This window comes from Trichomycterus rosablanca, chromosome 25 (genome assembly GCF_030014385.1).
Source record: "Trichomycterus rosablanca isolate fTriRos1 chromosome 25, fTriRos1.hap1, whole genome shotgun sequence".
Lineage (NCBI taxonomy): Eukaryota > Metazoa > Chordata > Actinopteri > Siluriformes > Trichomycteridae > Trichomycterus > Trichomycterus rosablanca.
In genome coordinates, this window is record NC_086012.1 from 17495559 (window position 1) to 17521313 (window position 25755).

Here is a 25755-nt window from a genome sequence, read left to right on the forward strand (position 1 = left end):
CATGTTCTCCCTGTTTCTGTGTGGGTTTCCTCCGGGAACTCCGGTTTCCTCCCACAGTCCAAAAACATGCAGTCAGGTTAATTGGAGACACTGAATTGCCCTATAGGTGAATGTGTGTGTGTGTGTGTGTGTGTGTATTTGTGCCTGTCCAGGGTGTTACTGTGTGCCTTGCGCCCATTGAAAAGCTGGGATAGGCTCCAGCACCTCCCTGATTGGATAAGCGGTTGAGAAAGTGCGTGAGTGAGAATAAATAATTAGACCTGACAGCAATGGGTGTACTGAAAACACCCAATCTCAGTAATTAGGAGCGCCCACATACTTTTGGCCATATAGTTTGCGTTAACCCGGATTTTGGAACCTGTAATGTGGCAAAATTCCCATCTCAGCTTTATGCCAATTTCTGTGCCCATCTCGTTGTGTTCAGCCAATCAGATGTGAGATTTTGATACACCGTAATCAAACCCAAATAAACATCAACTACATGGCCACAAGTATGTCCAAAAAAAAGCAGGCGGAGTCAAACACTCACACGAGTGATGAGCAAAACTGAATAACAGCGCTGTGTGTGTGTGTGTGTGCGTGTGTGTGTGTGTGTGTGTATTTAAGGGCTTACAGGTTAAGCCAAGTGTGTCAGTGTATTCACAGCGTAGCAAGATAAACCCACTGAGATACCGAACTGGCAGACGGTGCTTTATTTTTGCACCTCACACACACCTGTCAGGGAATTCAGTGAGGCGTCGGTGCACCACTCAGATCCAGCAGCCCTGACCACCATCCAACTCCAGCACGACTCCAGCACGCTTCTTCACACCAGCCTTGAATTAGATATAACGACAGAAGAAAGAGAGAGTGAGTGAGTGAGAGAGAGAGAGAGAGAGAGAGAGAGAGAGAGAGAGAGAGAGAGAGAGAGAGAGAGAGAGAGAGAGAGAGAGAGAGAGAGAGAGAGAGAGAGAATGTTATACTACACCCACAGAGCACAATTACTCTCTCTTGGACTCCTGGCCTTGGATGGCCCGTTAAATGCAATTATTAATATCAAAACTGTTTTATTCATTCATTGTCTGTTTAACCAGTGGTTTATCCTGGTCAGGGTCACGATGGGTCAGATTAATTAAGCAAAATGTAGGAAACACTGGGAAGGTCACCAGTCCATCACAGAGCAAACACACACACACACACACACACACACACACACTCTCACACTTAGGGCAATAAACATGCAAACGTCACAGAGAAAGGGGAATCGAACCCAGGTTCTTCTTGCTGTGAGGTGTCAGTGCTGACTGATGCACCTGCAACTTAAGCACCCACCTTTTGGCCTATTTGGAACTTTGTTAGTTGCTTCATGTTGCTTTTAGATCAAATATATTAAGGTGGTAATAATTAAAGCTCTCTTGCTGAGAGATTCTGTTTACTGATAAATCAGATAAACCTAAACTACTGTGTTTTCATCTGCCGTTTCTGTTTTTTTTGTCTACCACATATATACCATATATCACCCAGGACAGTAACACAAACGTGACTGAATGAAATTTCCTTATTATTATCGTGGCCGAAGCATTTTAATACATTTAAACCAAATAACCTACACTGACTCAGAGAGACCAGTTCAGTTCAACGTTCCCAGCATGATGTAAGTCATGCGAGATCACTCGCTCACGGCTCCGATTCATCGTCGGCTCGTCAGATCCCACGAGGGTCCGGCTGTTTCCCACCCAGCGTGGGTCCCATTCCTCCGAGAGTCGCCTCAATCAGAGATCCACGCTCCTCCGTGAGGGTGGCCCCTGCCATCCGCCCTCTGATTGTCCCGGAACGAAGAGTCGTGTCAGGGGGTCTCATCAAACAAATAATGGCCCCAAATTGACAATCAGAGTGAGCTCTTGCAGGTGATTAGGGATGAGAGAGGGGGCGAGCATCGATTCTCCAATATGATCACAGGCCACCAGCGGGCGACGCACGGAGGAGCGGCACCACAGGACTGACGAATCCAGACACCAATCCAGAGTGCTGTTTTTTATCTGCAACTTTTACCAATTGGAGGAACGATTGTGATGTGATTGTAATTTCATGTTTGTTTCTTGCCTCCTGTTGAACCCTCGTATCTCTGATTTGACCACTTTTATCTACATTAAAGTAAAAAATACACAAATAAAAGAAAACACAAGAAAAGTTTTGGTGACTTATAAAAATTACTTATTCAGGTAACAAGCAAAAGTTTAAACACAAAGTTGTTGCTGTTGGCATGGAAAAAAAACTGTAAAGTGATTTATCAAGTATTTTGGTCCATCTTAGTTGAGCTTTCTGGCATTTTGGCGAATGGTGGAAGACTTTCAGGCATCACATTCAAAACTTGCTCATATTTATAAAATCCAATTACATTTTACAGACAAAACATTAAAAGTCACTTAAAAGTTTGACGTTACTAAGAGTTAATACAGAGAAACATGGTGCTTGGGTGGTGCAGTGGTGAAACACGCTGGTGGACCGGTGCTGACTCAAGCTCGCGAGTTCAAACCTCAGCTCTGCTAACAGCCGACCGGGCACCTACTCGGATGTTGATTGGCTGGTCCGTAAGAGATAAGGCCATAGCGATTCATCATAACTGCTGCAATTATGACCTCTGCTGGCTAATCGATGGCACCTTTACAATAAGACGGGGGATAATGGAGATTAGCGCGTGACTCTCCGTGCACTATACGGATCTCACAGTTCATCAGGAGTGAAGCCCTGCAGCAGTAGAGAGGAAACGAAATGCAATCGGGGAATTGGATACGACTAGATTGGGAGGAAAATTGGGGTAAAAGATAGAAAAAATACAGAGGAACTTGCTTAGGGGACCCAACTGAGGCAGCTTGGCATTGGGAGGGCTTCAACTCTCAAATTTACAATAAATAATATCATAACTCGGCTGTTACTAACCTTGGAGGCCCCATGTGAGTTCACGTGAGACTCAAAAAGGGTCGCAGGAGGATTTTATAAACTGTTTATTTGTGTTTAAATTAATCTGTCAAACTAGCCTTTTATTTTTTGTAGCTTATAATTTCACTTCCTTCTGTGATTTATTCAATTTGGACCCCCCTGACGCATCTGCGTTTATGATTGGATCATTTCATGTAACTGTATTTCACTTTAATGGTTAAAAAATAGCCAGAATTCAGTAGAATTTACACTAACGTTCTGGAATTAAATGCCCGTGGCTCACGGCGTGGGTTCGTGTTGGGGTCATAATAAATTGAGGCCCCTGAATGGGGTCACTGGTAAAAATATAAGCACATGGCACATGTTGTAAAGACCTGTTTCACACATATAGTGACTGAATGACCATAATTACGTGGTGTAGCACATAGCGGGCCACCAGCACGTATTTAAACGTTTAACCCTTGTTTTCTGCTCACTACCCAGTGTGGTCTATTGGCTCAAATGTTTTTAAAGCACAATTACACAACTAATACGGTATTCTTACAAATCCTAGCTGCATTTAAACCAATTACAGCCGGCATTAATGTGCCGTTTCTCTGGCAGCACAAAAGCCAGACTAACACAATCACTTCCGAATGCCGTTTCTCTGACATTGTCCTTCTTCCCCCGCTGAACGAGCCCTTTGTCTCCCGCGTCTATAGAGGCCGGTGTGAGACTGGTAAGGAACCAGTGCAGCTCACCCTATTATTTTGGTTTGTTTAGGCCATTTGCAGCCTAAAAATAAGCCATCACTTAGCACCTGTTATTGACCCATTTCCACCCATTGCGTGCCGGGAAGCGTGACTGCACAGAAGCGAATGTAAAACAGGATAAAAAAATACAAAAACAATATCGTAGCGCCGCTGCTTTAAAAAGAAAACTGCCGAGGTCCTGATCGGCCAACGATCTGCACTTCAAAGCTCGGGATTGTGGAGTCTCATGGTGGAAGGAAAACAGTTAAAGTCACGCCACTGTACAGAAACAAACACAAACCGATGTGAAGACAGTGACGGATATCACAAAGCACTTTCTGCCATTTAATGCGTTTGTCTTCCACTTAAACGCAACTTCATCTGTCCTATCCTGAAATAACACAATCACTTTGAAATCCTACGCCTATCAACACCAGTCACCGAAAGAATAGAACCAGGAGGAAAAAAAAAACGAGACGGGAGCTTTGCTTTAATCTGTTGGCACCACGATCGCTAGTTTTCCTCCTGAAGCAGAAAAAGAACCGTGATGGATGTGTCTGCTTCTGGCACCCAGATTTACAGAATATTAATTGACCTTTCACATGCCATGGTGTAAACCAGGAACGGTGTGTCTTACTGGTTTTAGAGTACATGATTACTCCGAATTTATTTAACCAAATTTCAGTTCACTGTATTTGTGATGCATGATTATGGACGATAATGTTGTGACATTTCACTGTACAGAGAAAATATCTGTTTAAATTCTGTTTAACCACTTTATTTGCTTTCAGATTAATGTATTTTGTGCATGGTCTTTGACAACCAACTAACCAACCAACCAATCAAACACAAACAAATAAATAGACTTGTAAATTTGCAATTTGAAATGTACATTTCTGAGATAAAATCAGCTGAATGTGTAAGATTTTTCACTTTTTACTTTAGAAACTGTATCAAAAAGGACAAAGTTAATTCCTTACAACCATTTAAAGTTATTTACGTTAAAATTACACCATGGGTCCAATGACCCATGTGGTTGGTGGATTTCTAGTGCTGTGTGCTAGTCAGCAGCCCTGTTCAGCCAGCAAGAGAGCCACAAGTTTGCTAAAGTGCACAAAATAATTTGGTATAACCAAGCTGGAACAATACAAAAATATAAATCAATAAACACAAATAATAATATATTCAAAAAAATAAAGCATTAATAAAGTCAGGCACTGATGTTGAACAATAGACCCGCCTGGGCTGAAATCAAATTCAGATGAAACAGAAAAAGACCCAAATCCCCAAAGTCTTAGTTCTTTTAACTCTGCACTAATTATGACAGTTACTATCATCATAAAATTCAGTTTGATTAAAAAAAATTCAGCTCAACATTGACTGCAGTGGTCAAACAGAGAGAAATACAGAGGTGCCAGTTTATAGCTGCTAATCTTCAAAAAGTTATATTTTTTTATTAATCACCTCATTTTTCATCTTTGTCAGACACACGATGAATCTGGAGTCACATGAACAACATGCAAAGCAAAAATACATCCCAGACAAGGCAGGAAAACCAACTCTCAAATTCACTCGTTGACACACATCTAAAGGTCAAGAATCAAACCCAGGTCTTCAGAGCCAATACTGCTATGAGGCATCCACTCTACCAGCTACACCTATGTGCGTTAAAGGAAAACATGAATGATCTAGAATTACGTCTGCTAACAAAACAAATGTTTTTGACAAGCTACGGAGGCACATTTTGTCATATTTTTAGAAAAACCTAATAAATTAATTCAGATTTGGAAAAATATACGTTGTAGGTCTCACCTAAAAACACGTCTATACAGTATATTTCAGCATGAAAACACACACACACACACACACACACACACACACACACGCTTAACTGCACCCCACACACTGCTGGCACACACAGCATGTTAAGGGTGCAGCAGGGTGGTGTAATGCTTGAGCTCAGGGCTGTTTTGAAAAACCTGCATCAACATGAAGGATTTTCCACAGCGTTTAGTCTCGCTCCCGCTGCAGATCTGCCGTCTAAAAGGACCTAGCGTGCCTAGATCTGGACGAGCCTCGTTCCACCCAATGAAGATGAATGGCTTTTATCGCCGAGCCCATCTGAAAACATGGCACTCTGCGCCAGGGTCTTTGATGCAGCTCCCATGCAGTAGTCCGACAACAAGGAAATGCCAATCAGATGGACCCACCACGCAACAATGCTGCCACTGTAGCAATGTTTTCTTCTATCTTTATACGGGTAGCTGTGTAGGCCTAGGAGGGCAGAAAAAAAACCCAGAGCTCCCTCCCTCACTCATGCCTTGTAGGGATTATACGGCAAGTCGTTCAGGTCCTGATGCAGCAAAGCACCTTCAAACTACTACATTCAGAACAGAATTTGTTTGGTTTAATGATTTAAATCATTCGGTGAAACAGAAGCATCAGAAACATATTCTGTAGATGTTTGGAGAAGAAAAGTGATGCATCTTGCTGTGAGGTTGTTTTTCTGCCAGTGGGTGCTGCAGCCATTTCAGCAGGACAACGATCCACACTCATCACGTGGACAATGTGTTTGCCAAACAAGGAGGTAAATTGATCCAACCATTAGGTGTTGGTCATTAACACCCTGCATAGCCATAACATTCTGTACACTGCCCAAATCTGCCTGCCTTTACTAAACCCCTAACATAAAGCAGCATAATTAAATCCTTAAGAAACAACCATTAAGAAACAACCTGTCATCCTTCACAAACTTTGTATCGGAGTCACTCTAGGAAAAGTCAAATTTCAGTTTGATAATAATAAAATTAAGCGGATCTTATCTGCTGATAATCTTATCGGTGGGTCATTTTTGACCTTCAAGACAACACAAAGATTAAATGCAGCTGATAGAGGTGTGGTCTGTTTGACCAAGTCATTTTAAACTAGAGAGGTGCATTACATAACAAAAATGTGTGTGATTGCAGCTCAGCATTGGTATAGTATGTGGGGTGTGAAAACTTTAGCTCAGATATGTGAGTGTGTGTATGCAAGCATGCAGTTGGTGCCGTCCGAATTCTTTTGACTTCGATGATATAATGAAATATCTGCAGGAAAATCCTGTCTAATTTATGAGTGCTTGCCTTTCTGCATGAATCAAGAATTAATATGCATATAAGCTTCATGAATCATAAATGTAAACACACCAGCTTTAACAATTTTATCCCAAAAAAGGTGATAATATTTAGCAAAGGTCAGAGAGAATAATCAGCATTTCATACGAATTCTTCCATTACTGAATTACTGCTGGATCGGACCAGACTAATCAGTCTTTCTGTATAATTCACTAAAATCTGAGCTTTTATGATGAATACATTAAGAGTAAATTAGCAATCTATGAGCCGTCAGTGAGCAGCGCTGGTTGTTTTAGAATACTGCTCTGCACCGCTGGAGGTCTCCAGCTTTGTACTAATTACACTTGATTGGTTCGCTATTTTTTTAATGAGCACCATCACACAGGCGAGGGCATGCTAGATTTTCTTTTTTAATATTTGCATCTTCAGTTTGAACAAGTAAGTAGTTAAATGCAGTTCAAATAAACCCTGAATCTGTCAGGAATCAAGAGTGAGTACTTAAATATGTTTATTTAGGGTTATCTCCTAACCAAGCAATAAAGAAAAACACTTGTTTAAACACATTAGGTGGATAATCCGAACCCATCCATGGATTATTTAAAGACATTAGCAGTGCCTTTCACCCCCATCATTTTTTACTCAGTTGTCACCACAACTTGGGATTTGTATTAAATAACTGTTTATACTCAACTAGGCTACACTGTCATTGTTGAGAAGCACCAGTTTAAGTGGGCTGACAGAGAAAGCACTAAAGCAGCGGATATTTAAAGTGTTCCGGGGACGCTGAGCAACAACGCAGCATTAAAACTGCACTGGTTAGACAATGGCTCCGTGCTTAAGGTACTGTAATATTGATCACAAGGTCAAGGGTTTGAGCCCCGTCACCATCAGGGTTTTACTGTTAGCCGCTTTAAATGAAAGCATCTGTAAAACCAGGGGTTATTCTCACAATGCCATCAATATTTCTAGGATAAGCTCTGGACATCCAGTTTTTTAATAAGAAGAATCTCAGTCCATGGTTATTTCCATAAGCATGAGACCTGATTACCTTGACACCTTGAACTGGTGTCACATATTGATGTGAGACCAATGGCCCAGGTAAGCATTAGCTATTTAAATATCAACAATTAAAAACAATAAGTTTGTATTTTGAGATAACCCATTGGAATCACTCGGATGCACCTTGTCATGCCACATCTTTCATATTTGTATATATTCAGTAATGACCAGCAGATGCACACCCTAACTCCTGACCCCTCTCGGATGCTTTTCTGTAATCCCTCTCTCCAAAGTCAGACAGGTCAGGTTGAGAGACGTCCTCTACCCATCGCACCCCTCACTTTCGTTTCATTTCGGTCTCTTTACTTCCAGAGTAATTATTACCATTCGGGGGTGAGGCATTAAGTCCAGTTGGCGCAAACGTAGAAAGGTCATTTGGCTGCTCGCCTCCTCCCTCCATCCCTCAGCCACTTCAGAGGGTAGAAGGAAATTATAAGGGATCAGGCAAATTAGAGCAGTGTGCCAGCTGTCACCGGGGCCCGAGCAGGGCACGACCCCCAACGACCTCAAATGTACACGCCGGAAAACAGAATCAAAATGGGTATCAGATATCAGTTACATTGAAGGAGACACTGTGACAAATCAACAGATTCGATCTACCAGATTTACCTGGTGATAAAGTGTTTTTCCCCCCAAGTTGATCTATAAAATAGTGTAAATTATGTTAAATCAAAAGCAAAAATGTCAAATCCATTCAACAACTTTCTAAAGAGTCAGAAAACGTATTCAGACCCAGTGAGAGACTAGCTTTGATCTCATATTACATTATCAACTCAGGTAGTTTGTTGATAGTAATTTTTGTTTGTACTGAAATAACTTAATAATAATAATAATAAATTATACTGCCCATCTCTTTGTGAGGTCTACCTGTATAGTAGAAAAATAATAAAGTTAAACAAGACTTTAAACCAAACGAGTTACTAAAGTATACCAAAGCACAAATCTGGAGGATACAAGACCATCTGAGGCACTGAACAGAAAAGCTCAGCTCTGCCAGATAGAAATAAATAAAGAGAATTTAAAAGCTTAAACTGGAGATCTCAGGTTTGAGAGTTCTTGGATAGTTGTAGCCCTGAGGAAATGTGGGTTTTCCCTTTTCTATCAAACTAAAATCAGTCCAAGTGTAGTAGAATGCTAAACTGGAGTCTTAACAGCCTTGTCCTTGAGTGTCACTAAGGTTTATCTATACCAAACTAGTTGGTATAAAAGCAAATCATTTTTTTGTATACTTGTCAACTGTGGTGGGTCCTGTGCCACCAGAAAACAGCGGGAGCATGGCAGGAATACTCACAGACTGGGAAGCCAATCCATTGCAGATCATCACATACCCCCACACAAACACACTTACTTACCCTTCTACCCACACCAGAAGAAACCTAGAGCAGACAATCCACCATCTGCATGTTTTGAGCAGTGGTAGCTCAGCGGATAATAAACTGAGCTAGCAACCGGAAGGTTGCACAATTGTAAGTCACTTTGAATAAAGGCATCTACCAAATGCAGTCAATGTAAATAAAGTGAGTTGGGAGGAATTGAAGGTGTTCAAACACACCTACTGGAACAAACCTTGACCCTTAGGGACCGTGTTACTGTGCAGCTGAAATATCCCCATTTAAAAATATAGAGGCGCATAAAATTCCCACATCCGTTCGTGTTCCAGGAACTGACAGGACAGGCAGGCAAAATGTTGTAGATTATTAACAACAAAACAGCAGCCGCGCCTGCAGCATGTTGTATACGTGGCTAGAGCTCATGGCCCGTCGTTAAACTTTTGGCACATTTTAAACATAAACAATTCTGATAAAACCCTCCGCTGTACAAGAGCGCCGCGATCAGAGTCCGCACTTGAAACACTTATCCAAACTGGCTCAAGTGTATCTGTCTCTATATCAAACGGAACACATCCATCATTGACCTGCTTGATTAACGCAACCCAGATGTTTCGTGCCTCGTGTTTCAGGAGCTCCTGCCCCGACCCTTTGTTGTGATAATGATACAGTACCCAGAATGAAACTGTTTATTTTCCTCTCTGTTCGAGTACAGTCAGGCACCCGGGGGATCTTATGCACGCGGCCCGATCTGAAAAAGCAATCAAGCGTTTCAGATGAAAGGAAGTTAAATGAATCTGTTCGTTCTACTTCATCCCCTCTCGCCGAAGCTCTTCCACACAATGCTAATTATAAACTGCTGCGTGTCTGCCGCATTGTACGATCGCAACGGAAGAGACCACCAATGCCCACTTAAGTAGGCAATTTATGTATGTCAAGCAGAAATGGGATATAACCCTACTGCATGAGGCATGTAGCACGATAAAACAACCTCCTGCCAGAAAACGAGCGGACGCTCAGGGTAGAGCACATGGAACGGTGTATGAGGTTACACCGTGATCTGCTTAGGCTCATTCTGTCAACGTGTAGGTTCGCCTGCAAGATTTTTGGCATCCAACGGGATGACTGTAGCCAATCTGAAGACAGAATTTATTCATATAATCAGGAATTTTACCTCATCTCCAAAACACTCCGTCAATTCCGTTCTATAAAAGCAAAGGCCACATTTAAGAGAAAACTTGGTTTAACACTTCATGCTGCCATATCATATTTGATTCCCATGTACAGTTACAGTCTACATACATTTGTAAGGCTAACCCTACACTATCTAACTTATTTAACTAGAACCTGCTGGAATGAGAGTGACACTAGCCACAGACAAGTGAGCTTCATGTTGTCAAGGGCTTAGAAGATCCAGAAGATCAGCGACAAACTTAAGTTGTTCCTGCATTTCAGCCTTTTAGCCTATGTTTTAGCAATGTTCAGCTTGTTTGACTCTGGACAGTGACAACTGTTCCAGCCAGCAGCTTCACATTCAAGTCAGACAGTTGTTTTGGTGGTTCTTAAATTACCCCCGACCATCCAGACCAGTGACTTTAGCATCAAGTAATCTGTCCACCCTGGCAAAGCAAACACACTGTTCCATGAACTGCAAGTGGGTTCAGTCAAACTAGCCCTATTCAAGTAAGCATCCCAGCACTATTTCATTACAACTTAGGGTATACTGTGGTCAGAAATCAACTCTGACAACATGTGACGTAAATTACCAAAATTCTAATTCCATTTCATGTAGCATTTGCTATCCAACGCTACAGTTTCAAAGCACAGTCACAGCAAGCAAAGATGTATAGGATGCACATAATGATGTGGCTTTAACAACGGGGTGTCCAGACAGGTCCCAGTGATTTTACTGGGATGCCAGGAAACCATGCACAGCAAAAATAAAATAAAAAACTACAGCAAAAAACACGCTGTAAAAAACTACAGCGGTAAAACACGCTGGAACACCAGAGCTGGAATCCGGCTGCCAACTGGGCTGAGCACCCACATACACAACGATTGGCCTGTTGTTCTCTCATGACAGATGCAATTATGACCTCTGCTGGCTGATTGATGGTGCTTGCACCGAGACGAGGAAAATGTGCGCTGATCAGGGTGTGTCTCTCCGTACACAGTGCTGATTCTGTATGCACTCGTCAAGTGTACAAGATGCATACGGCTGCTGCCCACGTGTCGGAGGGGGCGTGGATTAGCTTCGTTCTCCTCAATCAGAGCCGGGGTCAACATTACTGGAGAGGAACCATGACGCAATCGGGCAACTGGACTGGCGCTAAAGTCGAGAGAAAAAGGGGAAAAAATACATAAACAAAATACTAGTCATAGTCATACTATATGACTTTGTGTGCCTTGTTGTATTATACACCATGTGATTAGAAAAAGTCTTACAGCTATTTAACTATTTAGTTGAGAAGGAATATGTTACGTTTGTGTTCCTGTGTTACAAGTGAAACTGGTGTATAATACCACATACACTCTTATTTGGACACCACAAGGTAACGTTCCATGTGTTTGAAAATAATGATATTAAAAACTGGTCACAATTTTACCACCCCAATTTTATAATATTTTCAGTGTTAAATTAAGTAAATAAACAATAATTATGCATTTAAAATGTACGGAACTTTGTTCCATATGGAGGAGGTGTTAGAATTTAGCTGTATAGTGTACTGTACATAAATAACACATTTTAACACAACAGTTGCACCCCTAACCTCATCCATCTGTCCTAAGCAAACTTTAAATGTGTTATAAATGTTAATTTAGTTTAACTAAATTTTGTTACTTTAGCAGTCTGAAGAAATTATGTTTGTTTAATTAGCTTAGCAATACACTAAACTAAACCTGTAAAGACTTTCTGACTGCTTTTAAGCAGGACTGTCTAGTTTATTAACTTTACGCTACTGTAAGGTTTGTAATTAAGTTTGTTCTTTGCAATTTAACAATTAATTCTTTACCATTTTAGTGATTTGTTGAAGATTTTTAATGAGAGTCGCCTCTTATTGATCATTGAATCGACTCTTTATTTGACTCCTGTTGCTACAATCGGTACAAAATGCAAAACGACCGAAAAGCATTACAGGAATCGTTTTTATCAGCTCATTTTCACACTTATTTTGTTTAATATAATGTATTAAAATGTACTGATTAACGTATGGTCAATATAATATAATATAATTCTTAATAATGTGATATAGGGGAGCAGCTAATGTGGGTGCCACACAAGACCAGGATTCCAGGGACTTGGGCTCAAACCTTGCAACTGGTCACTGTCTGTAATGGTTTTTTGCGTACTCTGGTTGCCTTCACCTTTCCAAAAACATTAATCAAGTTGGCCTGGAAGCTCTACGTAGGACTTCAGTGTACATAAATGAGAGCTTAAATAGAGTGATGGTTTGGTTTTCCTTTCAGATGGCATCGCTTCTAAATGTTGTTAATACTTGGGTTCTACTTTGTGTAGTAGAGCCTTAACTTGCAGCAAACTGTCCTCCAAAGTATCCCCAAGCACATGTGGTTCTATTCATTACAGGAGCTTTGTGATGGTTGGCTGCACAGATGGGTCAGCTTTCTCCAGTGTTCTCTGCCCTATGTCACCTGTAGCAGACTAGTACAGTATATATAATCCATGTAATACAATTCACATGGTGATGCTGTCAATCCGTCTTATTTTTGGTCTGCCTCGTCTTCTACAAGTCCTGTCATAATTTACTGTAAAATACAGTTTACCAATTAGTATTTTCTATTTTGTATTTGCATTTTACAGTGCCTGTTACAATTATAACTGTATAAGAGGTATCCAAATACTTTGGTTATGGCTTGCTTTTTTTTTTTTTTTTTTTGGAAAAGCAGCATCCTAGCAGGACCTCCCAGAGCGTCCGATAAATAAACTGAGTCCCTCACCAAAAATGATTCAATTTAGTGGGTGGGAAGGTGATAATTAAAGCCTAGGTTACCGTCCTAATTAACCTCCTAAATCAGCCGTGTTGATTTTGAATTAACATTCTGACCTTTTTGCGGCTTTTGCTTGGCTATAACCTACGATGGTGGGCAGTGGTTTCACTACAATTATCTGAGCTATTAGTTTAATTACTTTTCCCACTAACAAGCTTTTACAGAGGTATGTTTTGTACTTGGTACAATGTATTTATCTATGGTGTCGTCTCTGTGCCCATAAAAATAAGCACACCTAATGTAAAAGTACACGGTTCAGTGGTCAGTTTAGTTTTTGCTAAAACTTTATGATTTTCCAGAGCTGAGTGAAAAGACGCTTGGATGGCCAAATGTAAATCAGGAGTATGGGTACCATGGGCTTCGGATCTGCTTTATGGGTAAGAAGGCCATGCTTCTGAATGTTCAGGTGATCAGCAACAAACCCTTTGTTCTTTCTAAGCACATACAGTAGGTAACACATACAGTGTATCACAAAAGTGAGTACACCCCTCACATTTCTGCAGATATTTAAGTATATCTTTTCATGGGACAACACTGACAAAATGACACTTTGACACAATGAAAAGTAGTCTGTGTGCAGCTTATATAACAGTGTAAATTTATTCTTCCCTCAAAATAACTCAATATACAGCCATTAATGTCTAAACCACCGGCAACAAAAGTGAGTACACCCCTAAGAGACTACACCCCTAAATGTCCAAATTGAGCACTGCTTGTCATTTTCCCTCCAAAATGTCATGTGACTTGTTAGTGTTACTAGGTCTCAGGTGTGCATAGGGAGCAGGTGTGTTCAATTTAGTAGTACAGCTCTCACACTCTCTCATACTGGTCACTGAAAGTTCCAACATGGCACCTCATGGCAAAGAACTCTCTGAGGATCTTAAAAGACGAATTGTTGCGCTACATGAAGATGGCCAAGGCTACAAGAAGATTGCCAACACCCTGAAACTGAGCTGCAGCACAGTGGCCAAGATCATCCAGCGTTTTAAAAGAGCAGGGTCCACTCAGAACAGACCTCGCGTTGGTCGTCCAAAGAAGCTGAGTGCACGTGCTCAGCGTCACATCCAACTGCTGTCTTTGAAAGATAGGCGCAGGAGTGCTGTCAGCATTGCTGCAGAGATTGAAAAGGTGGGGGGTCAGCCTGTCAGTGCTCAGACCATACGCCACACACTACATCAAATTGGTCTGCATGGCTGTCACCCCAGAAGGAAGCCTCTTCTGAAGTCTCTACACAAGAAAGCCCGCAAACAGTTTGCTGAAGACATGTCAACAAAGGACATGGATTACTGGAACCATGTCCTATGGTCTGATGAGACCAAGATTAATTTGTTTGGTTCAGATGGTCTCAAGCATGTGTGGCAGCAATCAGGTGAGGAGTACAAAGATAAGTGTGTCATGCCTACAGTCAAGCATGGTGGTGGGAATGCCATGGTCTGGGGCTGCATGAGTGCAGCAGGTGTTGGGGAGTTACATTTCATTGAGGGACACATGAACTCCAATATGTACTGTGAAATACTGAGCAGAGCATGATCCCCTCCCTCCGGAAACTGGGTCCCAGGGCAGTGTTTCAGCATGATAATGACCCCAAACACACCTCTAAGACGACCACTGCTTTATTGAAGAGGCTGAGGGTAAAGGTGATGGACTGGCCAAGCATGTCTCCAGACCTAAACCCAATAGAACATCTTTGGGGCATCCTCAAGCGGAAGGTGGAGGAGCGCAAAGTCTCGAATATCCGCCAGCTCCGTGATGTCGTCATGGAGGAGTGGAAAAGCATTCCAGTGGCAACCTGTGAAGCTCTGGTAAACTCCATGCCCAGGAGAGTTAAGGCAGTTCTGGGAAATAATGGTGGCCACACAAAATATTGACACTTCAGGAACTTTCACTAAGGGGTGTACTCACTTTTGTTGCCGGTGGTTTAGACATTAATGGCTGTATATTGAGTTATTTTGAGGGAAGAATAAATTTACACTGTTATATAAGCTGCACACAGACTACTTTTCATTGTGTCAAAGTGTCATTTTGTCAGTGTTGTCCCATGAAAAGATATACTTAAATATCTGCAGAAATGTGAGGGGTGTACTCACTTTTGTGATACACTGTAGGTGGCACCGAGCAGGACAGCTTGGTAAATGCTGATAAAATTGTTTGCAAGCATGCAGATGGGCTATGATTTAGCATCAGAACAAGTACTGAAATCTCCTCTCACCTGAACTGCCAGTTTCTCTAAATAATGACAAACCGAGGGCACTTATTACCATGTTCACCTAAAAAGATTAGAGGAAATAAATCTGTAGAATTACAAACACAAGGTGACCTTCCTAAGTTAAAAAAACAAGCCTGGTGGATATTTAATACTTCCACAGGAGTTGGGGAGGGGACAGAAATCAGCCAGGCTGGAGTGACAGTAAGAGGACGGCTGATTACCCCGAGTTCGGAGGACGAAGAGGCAAAAATCAGCCTCCAGTAGGGAAAAAGCTCCTAATCAGGAGGCCAAAATGGCCCACTTGACAATCACACACGATACAAAAAAAAAAGCTCCCAATTCAGCCCTGATTGCAGTGACTCTACTCTCCCTCCACCCCCCTCGCCCCTCACTATTAATGCCTCTTCAGTCTGCCAGTCACCAGCTCTCCTCGCCCTCTTCAGCTCTTTAATACGTAGAAATAATTGAACGACGTTTATAATCACCGCTCAGTCGATCAGGTGGTTAATAGGTGTTTTAAGATGATCGTCTGGGAGCTGTTTTTTTTTTAACTATATATGCACAAGAGTCAGAACAGGAACGAATGAAACAGCCATTACAGAAGGACCAAATCTTAACTTTCAACTACTTTCACTCACTCTGAGCTCTATTGTGTACACACTACATGGCCAAAAGTATTCGGACACCTGACCATGAGCTTGTTGGACATTCGGTATCAAACACAAAGTATATTGAAATAAAGTGACCTAAAACAATGTGATCATTTTAGCTATAACAATAAACACTCTTCTGAGAAGACTTCTCACAGGACTTTGAAGTATGTCTGTGGGAATTTGTGCCCATTCTGTCATGAAGCATTTGTATGGTTGAGCACTGATGTTGGTCAAGAGAACCTCAATTGAAGTTCCAGTTCATCCCAAAGCTGTAGAGGTCATGTCTTTGTGGAGCTTGCTTTGCGCACAGGGACACAGTCATGCTGGAACAGGAAAGGACCTTCCCTAAACTGTTGCTGCAACATTGGAGCCATAGAAGTGCCCTTGTGGCAAGATTAAAATTTTACTTTATTTTATTAATAATATTTTTATATTACATTTAGTGCAGCTCAGAAGTACAGGTGGTATTGTGGGTGCTACACAGCCACATGGGTCCCGAGAACCTGGGTTTGATCCTCGTCTTCGGTCACTGTCTTTGAGGACTTTTCAATTGAAGGCACTAAAAATTAAAACCTTCCAGTTTATTAAGAATACACACACACACACACACACACACATTCATTCATTCATTCATTCATGCACTACAGTTAGACAGTCATGTGCTAGCAGGGCAATGCATAAAATCATACAGACGGCAGTCATGAGCGTCTGTTAATGTGCACATTAAACATTATGGGGGGTTTTAGGGGGATGTGATCTGATCTGTGTGGCTTGGATTCATGGTTTCCATTCTAGCTGGTTTGAGGATGTCAGAAACCAGGAATTTCACACACAAGTCTCAAGAGGGCCCTAGTTAGCTTTAGTTTGGTGTTTATAATAACATGGCGTGTAAATATATGCTGGTAAAGAAAAAAAAATCCCACTGTGACCCTGCTGTTGTCAAAAGAAGGTTTTAATACACCTGCAGTCAAAAAATAAATCAATAAATACTTTAACATGAGCAGTTAGCTTAGCTTAACTTAGTTTAGCTTTTTTCCAGTGCTTTTCAGTCAGGTGAAAGCGGTGCCATTAACCCCCCCTACTGGTGAACTACACTATATGGTCAAAAGTAGATGGACACCCCTCCAAATTATTCATTTTAAATGTCACACTAATTTGTAAAACATAATCTTAACATGTAAATAGTTATTTAATTGTTCTGTAAATACGTAAATAAAAACATTATATAAATATTTATAAATGACACTTAAATAGATGATGTGATACAGTTAAACAGAGGTGTGATTGTTTTCCCTACAGCAAAATGTTATCTAGTTTTACTTAGAAGTATCTTAGATCTGTCTTATAATATTTGCTTTGGTATCCCTGATTATTAAACTTTTTTTTGTTTCATTTTCATCAACTGTTTTATCCTGGTTAGGGTTGCAGTGAGTCCAGTTAAACCGGGAAACACTGGGCGCAAGGCAGGAACACCCTGCACTTCAAACACAAAGCTAGTAGTATTTATATTTATAAATATAATTTATTGTACATTTTGATTTGTACACCTGTTATTGCTGGGTGTAGCTGAAACACCTGATCTTAATAATAAGCAGGCTGTCCACACACTTCTAACCATGTATTTTATTTGTAAAACCTACTGGTATGAAACATGACGGATCTACTAATGAGCCAAATCTCTCAAATGAGCCATTACAGATTTAATCCTCACGAGTAAAGTCGTCTAATCCAGAGGAAATGGGCTTCCAAACCACACTTGATCTTCAGGAGGAACCATCTGGCAGAGACGAACAACGTGGACGGATCCTACGCAGCTGCCCAAACCGACCCTTCCCCCGTGTACCCCTCCTACAGCGGGGAAAGAGGTACGAAGCATTACCACTCAGCTCTGAATAAGACTGGAATCAAAATGTTTGGTGTAGATCACAAGTGTTCAGTCGGTCGGTTTGATATCCAGATCGCTCTCGCTCTGAGGTTTGATGGGACAGTCTGATCCAGAAGTGTCCTGTACTCTCTTCCTCCTCCGCCTGTACACTGGTTTCTCATCTAACCGGTCATTCTTTATACTGGATTTATCTTCAACTGGTTCCAGCTCAGATCTCAAACACTCAGAGAACCTGTGAAGGAAATCAGTGATGAAAATCATGCAGTGTAAAACACATAGGAAGGTTAGTATAACAGTAAAAAATAACTATATGTTATATCTCAGCAGGTAAGGTACTGGATTACTGTTTGGAACGTTGTCGGTTTAAGCCTGATTGAGACCAAGTTGCCAGCCTCTGCTGCTGCAATTGCGGCCTCTGCTGGCCGGTCGTGGCGACTGCAGGAGGAATGGTTGACTCACTGACAGTAGAGTGGGGTCACACCATACGTATAACACAGATATTGTATATATGTGTGGATAATTTAGGGAGTCTCCTACACAGTAAAGAGTCACTTTTGACAACACAAGGGTTAAATAATTAAAATGTGATTGTTGTAGCCCACCAAACCTAAAAGACTGAGAGTCAAAGTCTGAGTGGTACCACCAGTCTGGTCTATAGACATGTGTCTGAGGGAGGGGGTGTCGGATAGGGTATCGCTTCCTTGCCCCTCCATCAGAGACATCTACTGTGACACAGAAATACAGATGTGTTTAAAAAAAAATCATCTTTACTGCTAATTTAAAGAAGATATACACTATATGCTTATATTTATATTATATATTATTATATTTATAACACTTTTTTACACCCATGTCAGCCAAACATAAATAAGTCATGAAATGTAAACAACAGTGTTGTTATTACCTTTTAATCCTCTTAAGATTCTCTTCCATTTTGTTATTAGCGACTCCAACAAGAAAATCAACGTATTCTTCAGAAACCAGGACTGTTCCCCTGTGTGTGAGAGGAACTTCCAGACAGTGAGTGCTGCGTACAGCCTGTGTGTAATACAGCACATCAGAGAGGATGAATAAGTGTGATTTTATTTACCTTTATTGGTAAGAAACATATGTAATGGCAATCCTGAAACATGATTTGATCTATCATGCTCCAAAATCAACATTCTAAAGCTGGACTGAAGTTTGCTGCTGATCCCACTGACAGGAAAAAAAAGCTGTTAAAGAGGCTCCAAGCGCAAAACAATGCAAAGCTTGCTTGATTGTGGACAGCATTTATACGCATCTAGATGTACACGTCCATAATGAAATTATTAAAAGCAGTTTACCGTGATGATTTTGCCTTTCTTTCCAACAGTCACTCCAGAGTTCCTGAACCCTGAGTTTATGGCCACAGAGTGCTGTGAAACAACACAAACAAAACAAATAGTAAATATTATTTTCATTCAAAACCTTTACTAAACAAAAAATAAATACACTATGTTTAAAAATCTATGTCCAAGCCACAACATGTTTAGTGTCTGATGTTTGCTTCCGTAGTTTAGCATTGGAAGTCAGACAGTTAACAGCGACTACATGTGAGATTTAGAGAGAGAGTGAAGTAAATGTTTGTGTACACAAAATGATTACTTTAAAGTATTACAGGATAGAAGTTACCAGACGTTGAGCATCTTCTAGTCTTTTGCACTGTACATGAAGAACACACGGCTCGAATTTAAACACAGCGTCTCCGGAAGATTTCTCCAAACCAGCAGTCTGTTTAAGAGGACACATCAAGCTTTCATAAATAAAGTACCTTGTCTCTGTGTGGGGTTTGTTTTTGGATACTATTTTACCTAACAACATGCAAACTGTGGACTGGCTGCTTTAAATGTACATAGGTAAGACTGAATAAGTGGTCGAGTGTTGCCCTGCAATGTATTAGTCCTGCATCTATGCCCAGTATTTCCAGGAGGCAACTGACTCACCACAACCCTGACCAGGATAAACCAGTTAGGTAAAATAAATTAATATATTAAGGATTAATTCCAAGAACTATATTATTTGATGATGCAGCAGGTAGTGTGAGTGATGCACATCATCAAGGTTTGATTTGGTCAGATACTGTAAAGAACTGGGCATGTTCTTCCAGTTAATCTAGGGTGTCTTCTCTTGGTTTTATCCGCCTCCCAAAATCACACAGAAGGCAAACTGAATAAAATGTTACCTGACAAGTAAAAGTCGGTCTACCCTGCACTGCAAAGGTGGGTGCTTTTTCTTGCAGGGTGTCTTATTGCCCTGAACCCAGTGTTTTAGATGGCACCAGTCCCACCATGACTCTAACCAGGATGAAGCAGTTATTACCAAGTAAAATATGTATAATGTAATCTATGAATATTGTTTTGTGTCTATACTAGTCCCTTAGTTTACCTGGCATGTGTTTAGACAATCCAATATAAGGAGCTCTCATTTATAAACGTGTGTTCGTGTAAGTCTGTGGAACATGTGAACCCAGGATATATGTGTATACACATTAAAATAAATTGTGCCACCCCCATTTGTTAGTAATTAGACCAATTTAAATTGGCATTGCTGGTAGAAATTCTGTCTTCAATGTTGAATAAAGTTACACATCTCACCACTTCATCTTTTGTGCACTTCTTATGAGTGACAAACAACCAGGAGCAGTTCTGTTTTTGTACATCCACACAGTCAGATACCTTAAAATCATAAAGAACATTAAATTAATACAGTAGCCAGATTTAAAATCATGTAATATGAGTAATATGATAATTACCCCGTCTATAAGGATGATCCTTCCTGAGCAGGAACTTGTAGTGAAGTAATTTTCATTATTATTAATAAATGTTACAATACTGACAATATCTTCATCTATGCTGCCCTTTTTGCTTAAATCTATCTTGTTTATGCACTGCTTCTTCCACTGTTTGAATGCGTTTTCTGCTTCCATTAGTATTAGTAAGTAATTAACTGCCTGACACTCAGTAACAAAAACCTGTGATCCTGTTTACATGTGTTTTATATGAGAAACTACCATGTTGTGGATTTTCTACCTCTATTCCGACAAATCGGGATCAGATTGGCTCCAGTGTATTAAGTTATACCCAATCAAATAGCGAGTTTGAAAATATTATCCAATCAAGTTTGAGAAGGCGGGATTTATTACAATACGGGTGGGAAAAACAACCTGAAGCAACAGTCTACGGTAGCCGCGGTGCTCCAAACTACCTCACTGACAGAAATATTTACGAAATCGCGGTATATGTTTTTAAAGGTTCAAAGTCTAAACCAGTGTGCACATTTTGTGGTAAGTAAATTAATTCAGTTCATTAATTCGTATCCCATATTCTAATATTTGTATTCACATCGAATCTATATTGTATTTATGTCTACATATGAACCTTGTTAATAACTTTAGCCCGTTAGCTCATGTTTGACTGAATAAACAAGGATGCATTCATGTAACCTGCTGATTTATTGTTAATAACAGTTCTCCACCACCCAACATGGCTTCATTAAAAGTAATGAAAGCTATAAGGGTGTCTGAATTTGGAGCTCCTTCTGTCCTCAAGCTCTGCTCAGATCTACCTGTGCCCAGTCCAGGTGCCAGACAGGTAAACTCAGTGCCCTTCATACAGCAGTGAAATGTTTACACTACAGCTTAATACAGTACAGCTTAATATCTTAATTCTACAAGCCAATAGGAATCCAGTTTTACTGTTTATAAGAGAAATAATATGAAATTATGGTATTAAACTTTACATGTCAAATCTGGTCACTTGTTCACATCTTGACCTGTTTCAGGTACTGATACGTGTGCACACCTGTGGAGTTAATCCAGTGGAGACATACATTCGGTCTGGATCATACGCCCGGAAGCCCAGCCTGCCCTACACCCCCGGATCTGATGTGGCTGGTGTGGTGGAGGCTGTGGGAGATGGAGTTTGCTTTTTGCAGGTTTTCTGATCTTTTTTGACTCTAAGGATCTGATTAGTTCAGTTTAAACATGTTCCATGTGGTGCCCGCAGCCATGGATAGATAAATATATCACTTTATTAATCCCAAAAGGGAAAGTCAAGAGCATGTTCTCATAAATTGTCATGCAATTTATTTATATACAGAAGATTTACCTAACAATACCCTTACATTCTGATTTCGGCTTATGTATGATCTAGTCTGGGATGCAACCAAGAACCCAGAGTATATGAACAATGTTCATGTGTAAAAATCATGCATAGAAGCTCATGTGTCAAAAAATCAGAGATTAGAGGTGAATTTGTGTCTCATAAGTGTGGAAAACACATTAGAGCAATATCATTCTTTAGGTCATCATCTTCTTTAGATCTTTGGTCACTGAATACCTCCTCTTCCTGTTATCCTGAATTCAGGATGCCTTCTGTTGCCTCTTTCTTGAGGGTTGGCCTGTTTCTTTTTCCTTCTTCTGCTTCTTCATTCAGCCCACACATTCGCAGTCAGAAGCTGAGACCTTCTCGATGGTCCTCCACATCATGGACGTGTCCATGAAGGAGACAGACTCGTAATCAGTGGGCCGGCAGCAGGGCCTAGCGCTGATTTTGCAGGCAGTGCGTTTCGTTAAACTGCCATTGGTTAGCAGATCTTGCAGCGCCGCGTCGTAGTTCCCTCGGGCGCTTGCGCACGTGCCGACGCAGAACTTAAAGAGCACGATCTCTTCCGAGTCGTAGCCCATGCCCAGGTCCTTCACACGCATTTCGCGCCTCTCTAGATGGCAGTTGCGGCTGCTCTGGCCTCGACGCCTGTTCTTGTGAGTGCTGTGAGTCTTTCTGTTTTCTTATTCTTGTCAATTTGTGAAATGACTGCCTGAATAGATCAGTTCCTTAAGAAGTAGTAGCTGAGTGTATATTTTGTTAAAATTGTCTGGTTGTTGTTATAGACAGGCGATCGAGTCTTCACCACCAGCACTGAGACCGGAGGATACGCTGAATACACCGTCGCCTCAGAAGCCACCGTGCACAGACTACCTGACTCTCTAGATTACAAGCAGGGTGCCGCCATCGGAATCCCATATTTCACCGCCTACCGGGCTTTAATTCATAAGTAAGGAAGGATTCGTCATATATTGTAATATTTTAAGCATTTTAATTTAGTCGGGATGCTTTTGTCATGTGTTTATGTGTATGTTTACGCTTTGTCTCTGAAAGGGCGCGAGCCAAAGCAGGAGAGACGGTTCTGATTCATGGAGCCAGTGGTGGGGTACGAACACACAAACTTCTACCATTTTACATGATTAAACACACATGCACAAGCACAAGATTAAGATGCTTTGTTGAAATCTGACCAGTCCTAATAAATGACCCAGCATGCATTTGTTTTGTTAGGTTGGAATCGCAGCATGTCAGCTGGCACGAGCTTTCGGCTTAAAGGTTCTGGGCACCGCCGGCACCCCTGAGGGTATGAAGCTAGCGCTTGACAACGGCGCCCACATGGCCTTCAACCACAAAGAACCAGACTACCTAGATAAAATCCAGGTTTGATCCAGGTTCTCCTGATTTAACTCATCGTTAATGAAGAAGGGAATGAGCTATGACGTTACTTGTCGTTTTCAGGCTGCTACCGATGGCCACGGTGTTCATGTGATTGTGGAGATGCTGTCGAACGTAAACCTGAGCAATGACCTGAAACTGCTGGCGTTCGGTGGCAGAGTGATGGTGAGTATATTGTTTATGTTTGTGCTTGTTATTTACTATGTTCTCCGTGTGTGTAGAGCAGATTATAACGGGCGTGGTTCTGTTATTTCAGATTGTCGGATGCAGGGGTCCAGTTGAGATTAACCCCCGAGACATCATGACCAAAGAGTCCAGTGTTGTTGGCGTGGCTTTGTTCCATGCTGCAAAGGTAACAGAATTATAATATATTTTATTGCATCTGGGACTGACGGGTACAGAGACCACGCCTATTTACCAAAGACTGGCAGGTACAGTGGCCACACCTCCTTTACTGGGACTTACTGGGATGGGCAGTGGCCACACCTCCTTTACTGGGACTGACTGGGATAGACAGTGGCCACACCTCCTTTACTGGGACTGACTGGCACATATGCCACACCTATTTTAATCCCTTTATGATTGTAGGAGGAGACGGCAGAGACGGCAGCCGCGTTGTTCGCCGGGATGGAAGCTGGATGGCTCAGACCTGTGGTTGGTGCAGAATATAAACTCGATAAAGCAGCTCAAGCCCATGAGGACATCATGAACAACCATGGGGCTTCTGGGAAAATGGTTCTGATCGTGTAAAAATAAATAAAATCCTGTACTCAAATCATACAAGCTGTGGCACTCTTTATTATTATTAGTGTTGTTATTATTAAGTAGGGTGCTTGGGTAGCGATGAAATAACTCATTACTAGTGGGATCCAGGGTTTGAATCATCAGCGGTGCTACCCGCCCGGCTGTGCCTGAGGGGTGGATGGGCGAGGCTCAGGGGTGATTTCGACTCCTGACAGCTGTATGGATCGTGTGTCTCCGGAACATTTACATTTAAATTGTAAAACCTGATGCTACGTTTCTACTCATCGTCATTTATAGAACATGGGACTTGTGTCTCTGCCTGTCAGGCACTAGCCAGGACGGCTATAGTATCAGGTAGCACTGAGGTAAAGAGCGTGCTCAGACTACAGTATCGGCACCCTGCTGATGTTGGACACTCGTTTTTATCTAATGGTGGTTCATACGAGCAGCGTCAGGGTTCGAATGATGGTTATTGTGATGTATTAAAAAAATCTAAAAATCTGGAAGAGGAAAAGTCAGTTTCCTGTTACCTGTTTGGCCAGGTAAGCAGATCTCAAATGGTTTACACACTATTTACTATATACAGTGTATACATACATACATTACATACTAAATAAATTTATTTATTTATTTATAGTGTCTTACTCTGTGCTGGATCCGCTGTAACACTCTAATTTCCCCCGTGGGGATCAATAATCTTAATTATTTGGACAAAAGTATTGGGACACCCTTTCTAATTTCTCAATTCATGTGTTTCAGCCACAACAGGTGTAATAAATCAGTTATATGAAGAGAATTCTATGCTTCCAACTTGTAGAAAAGCTCAGTTTAAAGAAACTCAAGTGCAAAAAAAAAAAAAAGCTTTAGAATGAACCGAACATCAACTGGGGCTTTCTTGACCAGCCATACAAATCAGCTCTTTTAGCTAAGCGTGCACAAATTCCCACAGACATACTTCAAGGTCTTGTGAGAAGCCTTCTGAAAAGATCACACAGAGGTCACTTTATTAATACTGTTTGTTTTTGATATGGGACGTCCCACCAGCTTGTGGTCAGGTGTCCACATACTTTTGGCCTTATATTAAGATAAGATAAGATAAGATAAGATAAGATAAGATAAGATAAGAGCCTTTTATTATCCCACATGTGAAATTTGTAATGTTACAGCAGCTTTCAAAAATATAAAGATGTAAAATGTTTACACATATAGTAAAAAATAGAAATGTAAGGATATATAACAGAAAATAAAGTCTTTTAGAAAGCACATAGAAGAAATATTGTTTAGTGTATGTTTTATAACACTGATATTACAGCCCATGGCTATAATATAGATTAATTTGATTTTATTTCAGACTGTCAGGCTGGTTAACACACTGAAGAATGGTTTGTAGGAAGAAAGCCCGTCCTGTAACCGGACACTATTGTCCCGCGCCGCGTCCACGTGTCACTAACGGTCACTAAATACACGCCGACCATCACTGGAGTCGCGCCGTCTAAGATACAGAACACACCCTCACGCCATGTGCTTCAGGAGCCAGAATCATTAATGAGGGAGGAACCGGGTGGAGCATCATGCATGTTTTATTACTGT

At 41.1% G+C, this 25755-nt stretch overlaps 2 protein-coding genes across 2 annotated transcripts; one reads left to right on the forward strand and one right to left on the reverse strand.

Moving 5' to 3' along the window:
• Nucleotides 1-17622: 17622 nt before the first annotated feature.
• Nucleotides 17623-20905, reverse strand: tyw3 (tRNA-yW synthesizing protein 3 homolog (S. cerevisiae)). The gene is made up of 6 exons (XM_062987671.1): nucleotides 20676-20905; nucleotides 20518-20598; nucleotides 19556-19654; nucleotides 19228-19299; nucleotides 18807-18940; nucleotides 17623-18134 (listed from the first exon to the last, which is right to left on the reverse strand). The coding sequence occupies exons 1-6, from the start codon at nucleotides 20847-20849 to the stop codon at nucleotides 17951-17953; spliced, it is 744 nt and encodes a 247-aa protein (XP_062843741.1). The 5' UTR covers nucleotides 20850-20905; the 3' UTR covers nucleotides 17623-17950.
• Nucleotides 20906-21141: 236 nt separating this feature from the next.
• On the forward strand, nucleotides 21142-24204 carry cryz (crystallin, zeta (quinone reductase)). Its single transcript, XM_062987590.1, has 9 exons — nucleotides 21142-21206; nucleotides 21390-21513; nucleotides 21704-21856; nucleotides 22812-22975; nucleotides 23080-23131; nucleotides 23257-23406; nucleotides 23485-23586; nucleotides 23678-23773; nucleotides 24010-24204. Exons 2-9 carry the CDS (start codon nucleotides 21406-21408, stop codon nucleotides 24169-24171), a joined length of 987 nt encoding a protein of 328 aa, XP_062843660.1. The 5' UTR covers nucleotides 21142-21206; nucleotides 21390-21405; the 3' UTR covers nucleotides 24172-24204.
• The last annotated feature ends 1551 nt before the right edge of the window (nucleotides 24205-25755 follow it).